At 35.2% G+C, this 14232-nt stretch overlaps 2 protein-coding genes and 1 long non-coding RNA gene across 3 annotated transcripts; 1 reads left to right on the top strand and 2 right to left on the bottom strand.

Moving 5' to 3' along the window:
* The first annotated feature begins 416 nt into the window (after positions 1-416).
* On the top strand, positions 417-7122 carry LOC104712016 (kinesin-like protein KIN-12E). Its single transcript, XM_010428808.2, has 21 exons — positions 417-903; positions 1225-1380; positions 1484-1567; positions 1649-1768; positions 1852-1965; positions 2051-2143; positions 2558-2647; positions 2766-2836; positions 2914-2988; positions 3083-3170; positions 3306-3364; positions 3480-3543; positions 3635-3700; positions 3778-3936; positions 4010-4114; positions 4215-4450; positions 4537-4606; positions 4693-4788; positions 4906-4965; positions 5051-5130; positions 5214-7122. The coding sequence occupies exons 1-21, from the start codon at positions 619-621 to the stop codon at positions 6904-6906; spliced, it is 3864 nt and encodes a 1287-aa protein (XP_010427110.2). The 5' UTR covers positions 417-618; the 3' UTR covers positions 6907-7122.
* LOC104712017 (putative F-box protein At3g44060) lies at positions 6631-8706 on the bottom strand. Its single transcript, XM_010428810.3, has 3 exons — positions 7708-8706; positions 7490-7633; positions 6631-7402 (listed from the first exon to the last, which is right to left on the bottom strand). Exons 1-3 carry the CDS (start codon positions 8629-8631, stop codon positions 7133-7135), a joined length of 1338 nt encoding a protein of 445 aa, XP_010427112.1. The 5' UTR covers positions 8632-8706; the 3' UTR covers positions 6631-7132.
* A 2644-nt stretch (positions 8707-11350) lies between these two features.
* Positions 11351-12380, bottom strand: LOC104712015 (uncharacterized). Its single transcript, XR_755465.2, has 3 exons — positions 12252-12380; positions 11814-11911; positions 11351-11693 (listed from the first exon to the last, which is right to left on the bottom strand). It is a non-coding gene; the product is annotated as an uncharacterized LOC104712015 (long non-coding RNA).
* Positions 12381-14232: the final 1852 nt, after the last annotated feature.

Here is a 14232-nt window from a genome sequence, read left to right as displayed (position 1 = left end):
CTCTCCGTTTCAAAATATAAGATGTTTTGGGTAAGTTTGTTGTTTCATAATATAGGATGTTTTCAAATTTCAATGTAACTTTTAGATTAATTTAGTATTTTACATTATGCAGTATTGTTTCTGATTGGTTGAACTTGTTAAAAGTAAAGATTTCTTAATCTTCGTGCGTTGCTTAAAACCTCCTATATTTTGAAATGGAGGGAGTACTAATGTAATGTTAACAGAAACCCATAAATCTGATTTTAGATCTTGGTTTCTTCGAATTAATTAATACAAATTTCCGGTCCAAGTATGCCTGGTTTTTGTTAAATTTATTAACCGATGTAATGTTTTTATTTAAGGAATTAAATAATAGAGGAGGCGGCGCAACGTTTGAGAGAGAAGTCAAAAAGCCACCCCAACGTTCTGATAATTTCGAAAAACGTAAATAAATCTCAGCCGTTCATCAACACGCTCCCTTCACCCTCCGATCATATCTCTCGTCTTCTTCACAACGATTCTTTTACTCTCTCTCTCTTTCTCTTTCCCCCTTCAGACTCAAATTTCAAATTCTCTCTCTCTCTCCCTCTCTCACTAACTCAGTGATTCTCGAGTATTGTGTCATCTTCTCTCTCACTAATGCCGTTCATCTCCGAGACTGCTAGCGCCATCAAGCGCCGATTCGGATTCAACGACCGTCCCGTTCCGTCGGAGTCTTTCCGATCTGTGCCTTGCACGCCGGAAGCTAACACCGTCTCGAGGGAGAACCACACTCATCAGCCTTCGATTTACTCTTCCGCGGTTCGAAGCATGTCTGATTTGGACGAAGACGGTGCGATTTGCGCTGGATCTGCTCAGATATCGAGGTCTCAGAGCTTTGAGTTCAACGAAGATCCCGCGTTCTGGAAAGATCACAATGTTCAGGTTCGATCTTCTCTATTGGGTAATTTCGTGATTGATGATGATGATTCGAGTAGAATTGATTTTTCGCTTAGCTTCTGTGTACGTAGTAAGGCACTCTGTTCTTGGTTAATCTGGTAGCTAATACGTTTCCTGCTACTTAATGCTTTCAATTAATCTTAATTTTTATCAGATTATGTGGTTTTAACATCTAATCGAGGACTTCACTTTGACGAATTGGTTTTGAGAACAATTTAGGGTTTTACGAATCTGTTGATTTTGCTGAGAGAAAAGAGAATACTAAGTTTGTTTCCAATTTTTTAATCGAATGTTGTTGAAATTTAGGTTATCATAAGAACGCGTCCACTTAGTAGTTCAGAGATTTCAACACAAGGCAACCACAAATGTGTAAGACAAGACAATGGCCAGGCAATTACTTGGATTGGGAATCCAGAGTCTCGTTTCACATTTGATCTCGTTGCTGATGAGAATGTTACCCAGGTACTGTACTATCTTTTTGTTTCGTCGGTCCTTCTATGCATTCTTTTTTAGAATCTCAAGACTGTTCCTGAATCTGCTTGCTCTTGTTCATTTTACTTTACAGGAGCAGATGTTTCAAGTGGCTGGAGTGCCTATGGTGGAGAATGTTGTGGGTGGTTACAATAGCTGTATGTTTGCCTATGGCCAGGTACGGTTTATTTCGTTCTCTGACTCTGAGTTTTTATCTGTCTTTACTTGTTTCCAGTCTGATGGTATTTTCAATGTCCAGACTGGAAGTGGGAAAACTCACACTATGCTTGGAGATATCGAGGGAGGAACACGTAGACACAGTGTCAACTGCGGGATAACACCTAGAGTTTTTGAGTATTTGTTCTCAAGGATTCAAAAGGTTTAGTACCTTAGGTTTTTGTGTATGGATATCTTTTTGCTGTAACATGTTGTGTGCTGACTTATCTGTCTTTTCTATACCAGGAAAAAGAAGTCCGCAAAGAGGAAAAGCTACACTTTACTTGTCGATGCTCATTTCTGGAGATATACAACGAGCAAATCCTTGATTTATTAGATCCGTCATCTTGTAATTTACAGGTATACGTACCAAAAGTATCATCTAAAATTCTTGTCTAAATGTTATATATCTTATGTGGGATTAACCAAACATCCTCTTTTGCAGCTAAGGGAAGACCACAAGAAAGGTATTCATGTTGAAAATCTAAAGGAGATTGAAGTCTCAAGTGCCAGAGACGTGATTCAACAATTGATGCAGGTAATTCATTTTTCTTCTCTTAGCTATTTAACATTAGAATTAGAATGCACTTAGTCTGCTTTTCCAGGTTTTTCTGATTGTGACCTGTTCCGTACTACGTTTCTTAACTATAAAGTGTGATCTTATAAAATTTTAGATTTCTCAAAATGTTCTGTCTATGTTTAAGTTTCAAGAAAGTTTATGGCAAATATACTCTGAATGTAAAATGAGTCAATTTCCATGGGGAAGCTTTTATGACACTATTTTCTTGAACTTCCATCTTTTCTTTTGCTTTTATAAACTACTTTGCATGCTAGATGCTCTTTCGTTCTATAGTCAGAAAGATAATGTAAGAATTAGCTGAAAATTTTCTCATGTCATTCATTTAATTCGATAATAGCTTTCTTATGCTATTCCCACAACTTCTACGTGCAGGGTGCTGCAAATAGGAAAGTAGCTGCGACTAATATGAATCGTGCAAGTAGTCGATCCCATAGTGTATTTACATGTATCATCGAAAGCAAGGTAATCAATTGCATTTAACTTGTCAAAGTGAGTTTGAAGTCTGTATTTCTGTAATTCGTATTTTGTTTCTTATCAATTTCTCAAATTAAAAATTAACTTTGTCTGTGTTATCTATTAGTGGGTATCTCAAGGTGTAACTCATCATCGTTTTGCACGGCTTAATCTTGTTGACTTAGCTGGTTCTGAAAGGTAAAATCAACTATTACCATAAAAAAACCGAATACCCTTTCTCTGCTTAAGTTATTCTGCTAACATCTGGAATATAGGCAAAAGAGTTCAGGAGCTGAAGGTGAACGCCTCAAAGAAGCTACCAACATCAACAAGTCTCTTTCAACATTGGGGTAAAAATACATCTTTCACAAACTTCAACTCAAGTATTCTAGTTTGGTCTTTGTTATATAGTTTTGATGATCTGTTCCCATATTTGCTTTGCAGGCTTGTGATCATGAATCTCGTAAGTGTTTCCAATGGAAAATCAGTCCATGTTCCTTATCGAGATTCGAAGCTCACATTTCTGCTTCAGGTAAAAAAATCTTCTTAAATAATGAGATCTCAGTATGATTTATCAAGCATGTGGCATATTTAACTATGAATCCTGTATTGTGATACTCGCTCCTAACTGCACTGATCATTGACTGACACTCTTATATATTTACAGGATTCCCTTGGAGGGAATTCAAAGACTATAATAATTGCTAATATTAGCCCATCTAGCAGGTACTTTGAGACTCTGTGTCTGTTTGATATTCCATGACCTTTCTCCCTCAAATATTCATCTGACTGCATCTCATGGTCCTTGGCAATGCTTGTTTGTTTTTCTCCTTTTACTCAGTTGCTCGTTGGAGACCCTAAGTACCTTGAAGTTTGCACAGCGTGCCAAGCTTATTAAGAACAATGTAATGAAATGATCCTTGTCATTGTTTGCTACGTCATATATCTAATATAGTGCACTCAGTTAAACTTTCTTAATCTTGTTAAACCTAACAGGCAATTGTCAATGAAGATGCATCTGGAGATGTTATTGCTATGCGGCTACAAATTCAACAACTCAAGGTAGTTTTTCCAACAAAGACTGTTTCTTTTTCTCTCTTACGATCTTGTTTTCAAATGTTTAAAATCTTACTCTACAGAAAGAAGTATCCCGCCTGAGAGGAATGGTTAATGGTGGAGTAGACAATCAGGACATGGACACTGTCTCAATGGGCTGCCCTGCTTCTCCAATGTCTCTCAAGTGGGATGGGCTCAATGGATCATTCACTCCTCTGACAACTCACAAAAGGATGTCTAAGGTTTGAAATTGGTTTGCTTGATCTTCATTTAGCATTTGGCTTGTTCTTTACATTTCACTTGCATGGTTTGTAGGTAAAAGACTACGAAGTTGCACTTGTTGGTGCTTTCCGAAGAGAGAGGGAAAAGGACGCTTCTTTACAAGCATTGGCTGCTGAAAATGAGGCTTCAATGAAGTTGGTACGTTAGAACTAGATTTCTCACATGAAACTTCACGTACTGTGGAAAATCAGAGGATAATAACTGAATAACGGATGATGATGAAAATGTCTCCAAACAGGAAAAGAAAAGAGAGGATGAAATACGAGGGCTGAAAATGATGTTAAAGCTCCGAGATTCAGCAATTAAGAGTTTACAAGGTTTAGCTTCAGGAAAGATCTCTGTTGAAGCACATCTGCAGAAAGAAAAGGGTGACCTTATGAAGGAGATTGAGGTGCTACGTGCTCAAGTTGACAGAAATCAGGAAGTTACCAAATTTGCCACGGAGAATTTGCGATTGAAAGAAGAGATCCGAAGGCAAGAGACTCTTTGAAAATTGCCTATGTTATCCCCTCAGCAATATACATCGTTCTATTATGTTTAAACTTTAACTTGCTACACAGATTGAAATCACAATGTGAGGAAGGTGAAAGGGATATCTTGAATCAACAGATTCAAGCATTACAAGCCAAGGTGAGTAATATAATATATCTGTCTTTTCAAAACTTGGAAAGTATGCTTATGATTTGAATTAGCATGTAACTTGAATTTATCTACAGTTGCTAGAAGCTCTTGATTGGAAACTCATGCACGAATCAGATTCCTCCATGGTGAAAGAAGCTGGTAACATCAGCAATATGTTCTGCTCAAACCAGGTACGGGCTTGATTCTCTTTCATCTGTGCTGATGGTGCCTCACAAAGTCTGTTATTTTCTGGCACGCAAATAAGTTGTTTATCTACGATTTGACATCATGCTTACTTTTTTTTGCAGAATGAGGAATCAAAGAAACTTTCGTCGATCCAAGACGAGAATGAATTCCTCCGGATGCAGGTTATTCTTGCCTTCAGTTTGTCTTTTCAGTCAGGGTTTACGACACTAAGTTCTCTAACTTTTTGTTTCGTTTTCCAATCTGAAGGCTATTCAAAACCGGGCAGAAATGGAATCTCTTCAGAAGTCAATAAGTTTTTCACTTGATGAGAAAGAGAGATTGCAAAAGTAAATTCACTGCACACAATATACATTTTACTTTCAGGGTCAATTATTAAGACTCAGCTCATCTCTTTTGATTTCTCTTGCAGGCTTGTCGACAATTTGTCCAAGGAACTTGAGGGAAGAATAAGATCCTCAGGCATGGTTGGTGATGAAGATCAGATGGAGGTTCAAACAATGGTTCAAGCCATTGCATGTGCTAGTCAAAGAGAAGCTGAAGCTCACGAGACTGCAATCAAGTTGGCGAAAGAAAATGATGATTTGCGCCAGAAAATAAAGGTCTTAATTGAGGACAACAACAAACTTATAGAGCTGTATGAACAAGTAACCGCAGAAAACAGCTCCAGAGCTTTGGTGAATACTGGGACAGATTCGTCAAGTAATAATAATGCCGAAGCTCAGAAGAGTGCAGAAATTGCTCTGGAGGTTGAGAAAAATGCAGCTGAGGAACTGAAGAAAATTATAGGAAACCTGGAGACTCAGCTTAGCGAGATGCACGATGAGAACGAGAAGCTAATGAGTCTGTATGAAAATGCAATGAAGGAAAAGGATGAATTCAAAAGACTGCTCTCTTCTCCTGACCAAGAGAAGCCTATTGAAGTTGATGGTGATGGTGCCAATTGCTCCTCTGATACTGAAATGGAGCTATGTGGGCAACTGTGTAACAATTCTTCTGAAAAGTCTAGAGAAGATTTAAACTCAGCAAGGCTGAAACTTGAACTGGCTCAGGAAAAGCTTTCAGTCTCTGCCAAAACCATTGGAGTGTTCTCTTCACTTGAAGAAAATATTTTGGACATCATCAAGCTGTCAAAGGAAAGCAAAGAGACTGAAGACAAAGTTAAGAAGCACCAGTATGAGCTAGGATCAATCAAAACTGTCTCTGATCAAACTAATGCAAGAAAAGAAGTTGCAGAGAAAAAGCTGGCGGCTCTCAGATGCTCACTATCAAACTTTGCATCATCTGCAGTATACTTTCAACAGCGAGAAGAACGGGCAAGGGCGCATGTAAACTCATCTTCCGATCATCTAAACCGAAAAAATGAAGAACTTGATGTTCTCCGTTCTTACAAAAGAGAAATCGATGCTGCTATGGGTAAGATCCAACAATCCGAGGCAGAGCTGAAGAGTAACATTGTAATGCTGAAAATAAAAGTGGATGAAGAGAACAAGAGGCACGAAGAAGAGAAGGTTCTTTGCACGATAGATAACATAGAGAAGATCAACACTCCTCAGCGAAACATTCTGCGTACAGGCAAAGCCACAGATTTACTGAAATCCCAGGAAGAGAAAACAAAGCTCCAATCCGAGATGAAACTTTCTCGGGAGAAATTGGCTTCAATTAGAAAAGAAGTTGACGACATGACCAAGAAGTCCTTGAAACTGGAGAAGGAGATCAAAACCATGGAAACAGAGATAGAGAAGAGCTCAAAGACGAGAGCCAAATCAGAGATGGAATTGGAGAACACAATCCAAGAGAAGCAAACTATTCAGGAGGTGGAAGAGCAAGGGATTTCTGAAATACAAAACATGATAATCGAGATTCACCAGCTTGTCTTTGAATCAGATCTGAGAAAAGAAGAGGCGCTGATTGTAAGAGAAGAGCTCAATGCAGAGGAGCTTAGAGCGAAAGATATGCACAAAACTATGATCGAGAGAGTCGAGAACGCGTTGCAGACGCTAGAGAAGAACAACAATGGCATATCAGGCAAGATCGAAGAAGAAGTAGAGAGTGTTTTGGGTTTGGTTCACGACGCCTCGAGGTTGCTTGAAGTTTCTCAGTAATAGAAGTGACTTGAGTCGCACGTTGGAGATTATGATTGATGTGTAATGAAATATTAAGGCAGTTCTTATGGTTAGAAGCTCGAAATATTTTAAAATTTGGAATCAAATGGAAGTACATGACTTCCTTTTCTTGCGAAACTCAGGTTTACTTCTTTACTTGTCTGTTATGTACATCACTTCCATGAGAGTTTATCGAATATGTAATAACTTGGTTAATGGATGATGATCACAGTACTTGTACATTGACCTCAGGTGAAGCTGTTGGAAGCTTCAACATATCCTCAGTGAGTTGCATCTTTTTGATGCTATCCATTGTAGGTGCAACGTAGACTTTCACAACGTCAAGACACTCCATATTCAGTAAGAAATGGCTAATGTGTTTCAGCTCGTTTTCACTTCCATGATACTGCTTGATACCCAGCATCTTTATTTGGTTATTTGGAGGAATTCGAATCCCCACGAATGGATGCCGTCTAAATGTGAAACAATCCAGACCCTGAAACATCAAGATGATAGACTACTTTAAATCAATGCCACAAGTCATATATATGTAAGTAAGATTTGTTAAGGGTTTGCTTCATACCGCGAGAACCAGAGTTTTAAGGTTAGGTGAACGCTCTAGCAGAAGTGGCAGAAGCACTTCCCAACCTTCTTTTTTACTCGAAAACACTAAATCAACGAGGTTGTTGAACACCGGTAATCCACCTTCGCAGCATACCGAAATCACCTGAAACACACACACACACTGAATGTTTTCCTGTTTCTAACCAAAAATATGATGAGACCATACACTGAACTCACTTCAACAGCCGAAATAGTTAAGTGAAGGGTCTTGACGTTGCGTATCCCACTGATGAGATCCGTTACATCCGCTCCATTTTGCAACTGGCCCTTGTCATCTTTTAAGAAATTAAGGTCCAATGTAGCTTTGGCAAGTGAATTGAAGCGACATTGTGGAGACTCATTCCCAAGATAATCAGAGTAGTAGAAGTCTACAACATTCGGTGTGTCAAATGAAATTATTCTAGGAACATCATCGTAATAAAAGTTATAGGTAACGGAGAGTTTCTTAATGGTTTTGCTGGATATGACGTATGAAAAGTCTGGACAATGCTTGTAATTCGTCTGATGTATTGTTAAGTCCTCAAGTGCAGGGCAAGCAGTTAGAAACACATTACAGAATTGATCATCCTCAAACCAGACTGAATCAAGAAAGAGAACCTTTAGTGCTGGGAGATATGTATCCGGAAAAAGTCTTGGGCTGTGTAGTCTTGTTCCCAGTGAAAGATTAACCAGTGTGGTGCTGGTGAAGACTTCGGATGGGAGATCACGGTACCATATAGGTTCAATATGTAGATGAAGCTCAGAGGCACCGAGTCCCAGGGCATTACATATCCAGCGGTCAACAACATCCACGGCAAAACGATGATCTCTATAATTTTCGTCAAATTTTAGTAAGAACGACTTTATATGGTTGCCGCCTTGGGAAGCCAATGTCTTATCCACGAAATCGTCGAAACTCTTTTGAATGTCGGGACAATTCTGCTTCCAATCTTCAGGGTGCAAAAAGATGGAATCGTCAAAGTCAAGATTAGGACTGAAAGCAAACAGAATCCTCCATCTCTTGGAAAGAAGTGAGGTGGAAGCAGCTTGTTTCGTGGGAAGAAAGGACAAGATTTGAACAAGAAGATCATCAGGAAGACAGTTCATTGAAGCCGGATTCATTTTGATCGGTAGGCGTTAGGTTTTTGATATAGTGAAGAATATTTTTTGAGCCCTCGCTAGGGTTTTTTATTAGGATGTGACATGTACATTGAGATTTTATTTTGTAAATTTTAGGCTAATCATTTTATTATGTGATCTTTTTATACAGTATAAAGTTTGATTTTTAAAAAGTTAGTTATGAACTTGCAACCATATTAACATGTTTCACTTATAGTTGATTACATTTTATGTTTAATTTTTAACACATATTAGGTTGATACCAGCGCTACACCGCATGATTGTTTCTCATTTTATTTATTTATTTATTTTTAAAAATATTTTATTTTGTGTTTTCTAAAAAACTAATTTTTGTATGTTGTTTGTAATAAAAAAAAATCATTATTAATATAATTTATGACACTGATCATTGCTAAGATTGTTGTTTTCAGTTTTTTTTTTTGTTATTATTTGTTGCTGCATATTTTTTTGTTATCATAATTTATGACAATGAACTTGCAACCATATTAACATGTGTTTCACTTATAGTTGATTACATTTTATGTTTTTAACACATATTTTGATTTGATTTTGCAATTTAAAATATGCATATTTTTCTTTTCCGAAAAAAAGAAGGAAAAATTGATGAATAAAGCACATATATACATAGTATATATTAATAATACATGTCTTCATTAGAAACATGACTATAATCGTACTATATATATATAGATATATATATAGATATATATATAGATATATATATAGATATATATATACTCTCAAGTTTAAAGAAGTAAATGAGATTGATGATGATTATGTGGTGATAATATTAATATATACTCTCAAGAGTGGTTATTCCTAGTCAGCAATTTTTTGAGATATATCGAACACTAGATGAGTTGAAAGTATGGGGGGTGTATTGAAATAATGATTTTGGAGGATTTGATGGGATTTAGGAAATTTGAAATTTTGATAGATTTTAGGGAAGTTGATATGATTTATAGTAAAATTCTTTGAAATCTCACCTAAAACCATGAGATTTGGATTTGTGTATTTTTAACTAAACAAATCCTCTCAAATCCTCCAAAATCCCTACAACTTATTAAAATCCAAATCCACAAACTGTTTTGAATAATAGTGGATTTTAAAGTAGATTTTAAAATCATCATTTCAATAACAGTGGATTTCAAGAGACTTTTTAAAATTCATGATTGAATAACATAGGATTTGTAACTTTTACACAAATCACTTAAAATGTCAAGTTGAATACACCCACTTATGTTTAGCATCTTTCCATTTTGATTGCCTTGCTACTGCTTGGCACCAATCAATTTCAAAATCAGTTATGTGGGAGTGTTAGGTATAATTGGGGAATTAACAAAATGCTGTTGCAAGGAAAGTATTATAAGCTGGTGGATGACTAAATTGCAGAGCTGAAACAGTTGCAGGAAATAGACGGAATTGAAGAGTATCATGCTCGATTGTGTCCATCAGGGAAAAGGTGAAACTATCTGAGGACTACTTGGTTGGTGTTTTTTGGCAGGGCTGAGAACTGATACTCAAGTAAATGTTAGAATGTTTTAACCTCATTCTATCCGCCAATGTTTGTTGTTAGGGGAGTTATATGAGCAGGCTCATTATAAGAACGATATTAACAGTTTCTCTGGTGCTAAAAGGAGTGGAGGTAACATTTTATCATCCAAACTGGAGCCTGATCATAAAAAAATTTGTTCTTACTACTATGGAAGAACCCATTTGTGATACATTTTAATCTAGCAAACATTGATGGGTTTAAGCTCTTAAAAACCAACATTAGCAATGACATATAGCCTAATTAAGTGCAACCTAGGTTTTTAAGAGCTAATGTTGGTTATAGATGATCTCTTCGCTCCTATGAAACCTTAGTAAGCTCATAGATGATCTCTTGTACGTTTTGCAGGATTTTCGTTACCCTCTATTATCAACCGTACCTTAGTAGGCAAATCAAAACAACATATTGAAGTCTTCGATTATTATTATTAAACACAAATAAAACTAGAAAAATGAAACCTCGTTTCCTCATCATCAGTCCAAGTAACACATAACTGGAAACTCACTCACTCCAAAACACTACAAGAAAATGAGTCCATTATCACGTAATATTCCGTCACAATAAGTTTTTTTCGTCACAATAAAAATATTGTTACGAATCTGTGACGATTGGTGAATGGTTACAATACACTGGTCACAATTTTTTTTAGTCACTAAAACGTCACACGAGTTGCGACTAACTCATACGTATCTATTTCGCCATCAAATGTAACGATTTGTAAACGTATCTAAAATGTCACAATTGCTTACTAAAATTATCTTCCCAAATACGTTTTATTTCATGACCGAAATCACGTATCAAGTTAGTCACTATTTACGACGCCTCTGTAGTCAATTCGTCATATTTAGTGACCTGTTAAATGTCACTTTTACTAACTAAGAACATGTATCAAAACTGTCATTCATTATGACAAAACTTTAGTCTCTAACCGTCTCTGATGATTACAAATTTATCAACTAAAACATCGTTGCAATTATGACCAAAACCATCATCCTCTGGTTTTAAAAAATTATTGTTACAATGATACATAATTTATATATTAATAATTAAAATAATATATTATTTTATAAATTAAAATAAAGAAACCAATATCCAACAATGTGCTAATCCAAATCAAATTTATGAAAAATAAAATAACATCATATAAAATAGAAATAAAAACCATAGTATTATGAATAAACTAAATAAAACCAAACAAAACTTAATTAAGTAGCAACTAGAAATAAAGCCAAACCAAACTAGATTACATAGAAATTCCAGGGGAACTTGTGGAAACATAGTTGTCCTCTAGTGCTTGGAGAGGTTTCTCAAGGAGTAAGTTTCCATCACGACTCTTTTTCAATTCATTTTCAAGTTCTTCAAGTCGATGGGTTAATATACCCATTTCTTCTTTGGTAGGTTGTAGGACATATGGATCACCCAAAGACATAGAATTTCCATTGTGCAGTGACCCAATTCCAAATACATGACCTTATTTTGATATTCCAAAAATCTATAAAAAAAACACACAATTATAAACAATGATATGTATTTTCAAACCCAAAAAAGAATAATAAAATTATAACTCAGCAAAACATATGTAGCTATGCATAATTTAATCTATAACTATTACCTTAACATAAAGTTTGTTTTTCTCCTTTTGGGTTAAATTCTCACCATTTGAAGACTCTCTCTGTGACAAGAGTTCTTCCACATGTTCATCAAATTTTTCTGCAATGAGTCGATTATATATAAAACCCTTAGAAAAGTGAAAAGCTATTCACTCCACAAGTATATACAATTATATGTAGCCTTAGAAAAGTATTAATACGTTTACATACGATTATATATAACACCGATCGTAATACGTTGCTAGACAAACGAGAGTAATACGAAAAAGAACAGAGCACCGAACACATAAAAATGTAAAATAAAAAAATAACAGAGCACCCAAAGATGTAAAAAACAGAGCACCAAAAGATGTAAAAAAACAGAGCACCACCGAAAAGTCAAATGGTAATCACTCTACAATACAGATCTAATAATTTAATGGAAGAAAATGATCACTAACCTTGCAAGAGAGATAGGTGAGAGCGAGAGAGAAGAAGCGGCTACAAAGAAAAACAATAGAGTTTTTAATTAGGGTTATAATTTAGAGGTCACCTATATTCCTTTAAATACTAGTGAAGGTTTAAGGTATGATATATTTAAGAAGGAAAAACCAAATATTTGGGAAATTTTTAAGCCTTAGGAAATTTTGTTCAACATCTCGATTTGGTGAATCACAAAACTTGGAGAGAGAGAGCGATACGCGCCAAAGGGATGAGGGAAAGAAAAAAAAAATATTTTGATAAAATAGTAATAATAATAAGGTTGCAATGTTCATTAAAATTATATAAAGCGAATGACATAACAAAATTGTGATAAAATTAAATCCACTCTTCATCGCTTAGCTCTGGATCAGAGTTTTCGTCTTAACCATCTGATTCAAAATATGGTTCTTCTTCTTCTATATCATCAAGATCTTCTACTTCTACATGTAGATTTATTAATGTCTCAAATTCCAATGGATCAACATCAACAACCGAATTACTGTTTTCAGATTGAATTGCAGTCAAATCCACGGCAAATATACATAGGCCAACTAGTAACTTTGAGCATCGGACCATGGGCAAGTGATCGTAACCACTTTGGGTATAAACTATCATTCCAATTTTTTTCCACCTAATTTAATTAATAAAAGAATAATCAGAATAGCACTACAACAACAACTATTGAATCAGAAGTGATTTCTTTGAAAAGCCGAGTCAATTACCTAGAAGACGAAGTAAAAAAATTGCATGATCTTATTAACTCTTTGATATTAAAGGTACATTATGTTGACTATGTATTTTGTTTATATTATAAAATTATTAAGTGGCGGATGATGGACATAAGATTAACATTCTTTTATTTATATTCATGCTGTTTCAGGAATTAAGTAATGAACATGAGATGGAGGGACATGAAGTAAGCTTAAGATGAATGTTTAACTATAAGTGAAAATAGTTATCTACTTTAAAATAATATAATTTTTTATAGTTTTTAAAAAAATTATGAAATGTTAACAATGATGATGTAATTGACTTATTTTATAATAGTAAGTTTTTAGTTATTAATATATATTTTCCTTCATAAAATACAATGATCATTCTCTATATTAAAGGTCACAAATGTGTGACAAATAATTTTGTCTCAAATAAACGTCACTATTTGTGACTACATGATTATAGTAAAACCGTCACACTTGTTACAATTAATAATATCAACACTATTTAGTCGCTAATAGAGACAATATATGGTGACGATTTAATTCGTAATAATATTGTGACAAAATAATTACTAATTTATGACTGAAAAATTATGTCACAACAAAGTATCTAAACGGTCACAAATTTGTGACAAAAAAATTTCGTCCCAAACTAACGTCACAATGACAGCTTTTTCTTGTAGTGAAACAGCTTTAATATTGCACCAAGTGACTTCAACTTTTCTACGATATCTTCACCTTCTTCTTCTGATACTTGTGCTTCTCCTTTTCCACGAATTCCTTAGCTTCCTTTAAACTCAAACAAAAGTTGTTGTTTCTAGTTTTTATGACTGCGCATGATAATAAATTACTATAATATAAAGAGTACACATAAAAAACTAATGGATGATGGTCAGAGCCGGCCCAAAGGCCAGGCCTATGAAGCATATGCTTGCGGCCGCATATTTTATAAGATTTTTTCGGCCCTATTTTTCAAAAGGTTTCTTTAGTCTAGTGGTAATAACCTTCCCTGAAAAGTATGAAGTCTCCGGTTCAAACCTAAGTGCTAACCTTTTATTTGTTTTTTTTGGACGGCCAATCTTTTTTTAAAAACGCGGCCAATGCAAACAAAAACGAAAATTAATATGTAGAGTTTTAAGGTTAAAAAAAACGAAATTGATTTAGTTAAATATAAATAATAAAACTAAAACTAAAAGAAAAAAAGAAACAAACCTAAAAAAAACCTAAACATTGTTTCCTCTCC

This window comes from Camelina sativa, chromosome 9 (genome assembly GCF_030686135.1).
Source record: "Camelina sativa cultivar CO46 ecotype springtype chromosome 9, ASM3068613v1".
In the NCBI taxonomy this organism is placed as follows: domain Eukaryota; kingdom Viridiplantae; phylum Streptophyta; class Magnoliopsida; order Brassicales; family Brassicaceae; genus Camelina; species Camelina sativa.
Note: the sequence above shows the minus strand (reverse complement) of the source record. Positions and strands in the feature narration are given on the sequence as shown.

What these genes read in the sequence shown, in the direction of transcription:
- LOC104712017 (XM_010428810.3), bottom strand. Translation starts at nt 8,631, where the DNA reads ATGAATCCGGCTTCAATGAACTGTCTTCCTGATGATCTTCTTGTTCAA. An exon ending in TAACTATTTCGGCTGTTGAA is followed by an intron (nt 7,634 to 7,707) that starts GTGAGTTCAGTG and finishes TGTGTGTTTCAG; the next exon opens with GTGATTTCGGTATGCTGCGA. An exon ending in TTAAAACTCTGGTTCTCGCG is followed by an intron (nt 7,403 to 7,489) that starts GTATGAAGCAAA and finishes TTGATGTTTCAG; the next exon opens with GGTCTGGATTGTTTCACATT.
- LOC104712016 (XM_010428808.2), top strand. Translation starts at nt 619, where the DNA reads ATGCCGTTCATCTCCGAGACTGCTAGCGCCATCAAGCGCCGATTCGGA. An exon ending in CTGATGAGAATGTTACCCAG is followed by an intron (nt 1,381 to 1,483) that starts GTACTGTACTAT and finishes TTTACTTTACAG; the next exon opens with GAGCAGATGTTTCAAGTGGC. An exon ending in ATGAGGCTTCAATGAAGTTG is followed by an intron (nt 4,115 to 4,214) that starts GTACGTTAGAAC and finishes GTCTCCAAACAG; the next exon opens with GAAAAGAAAAGAGAGGATGA.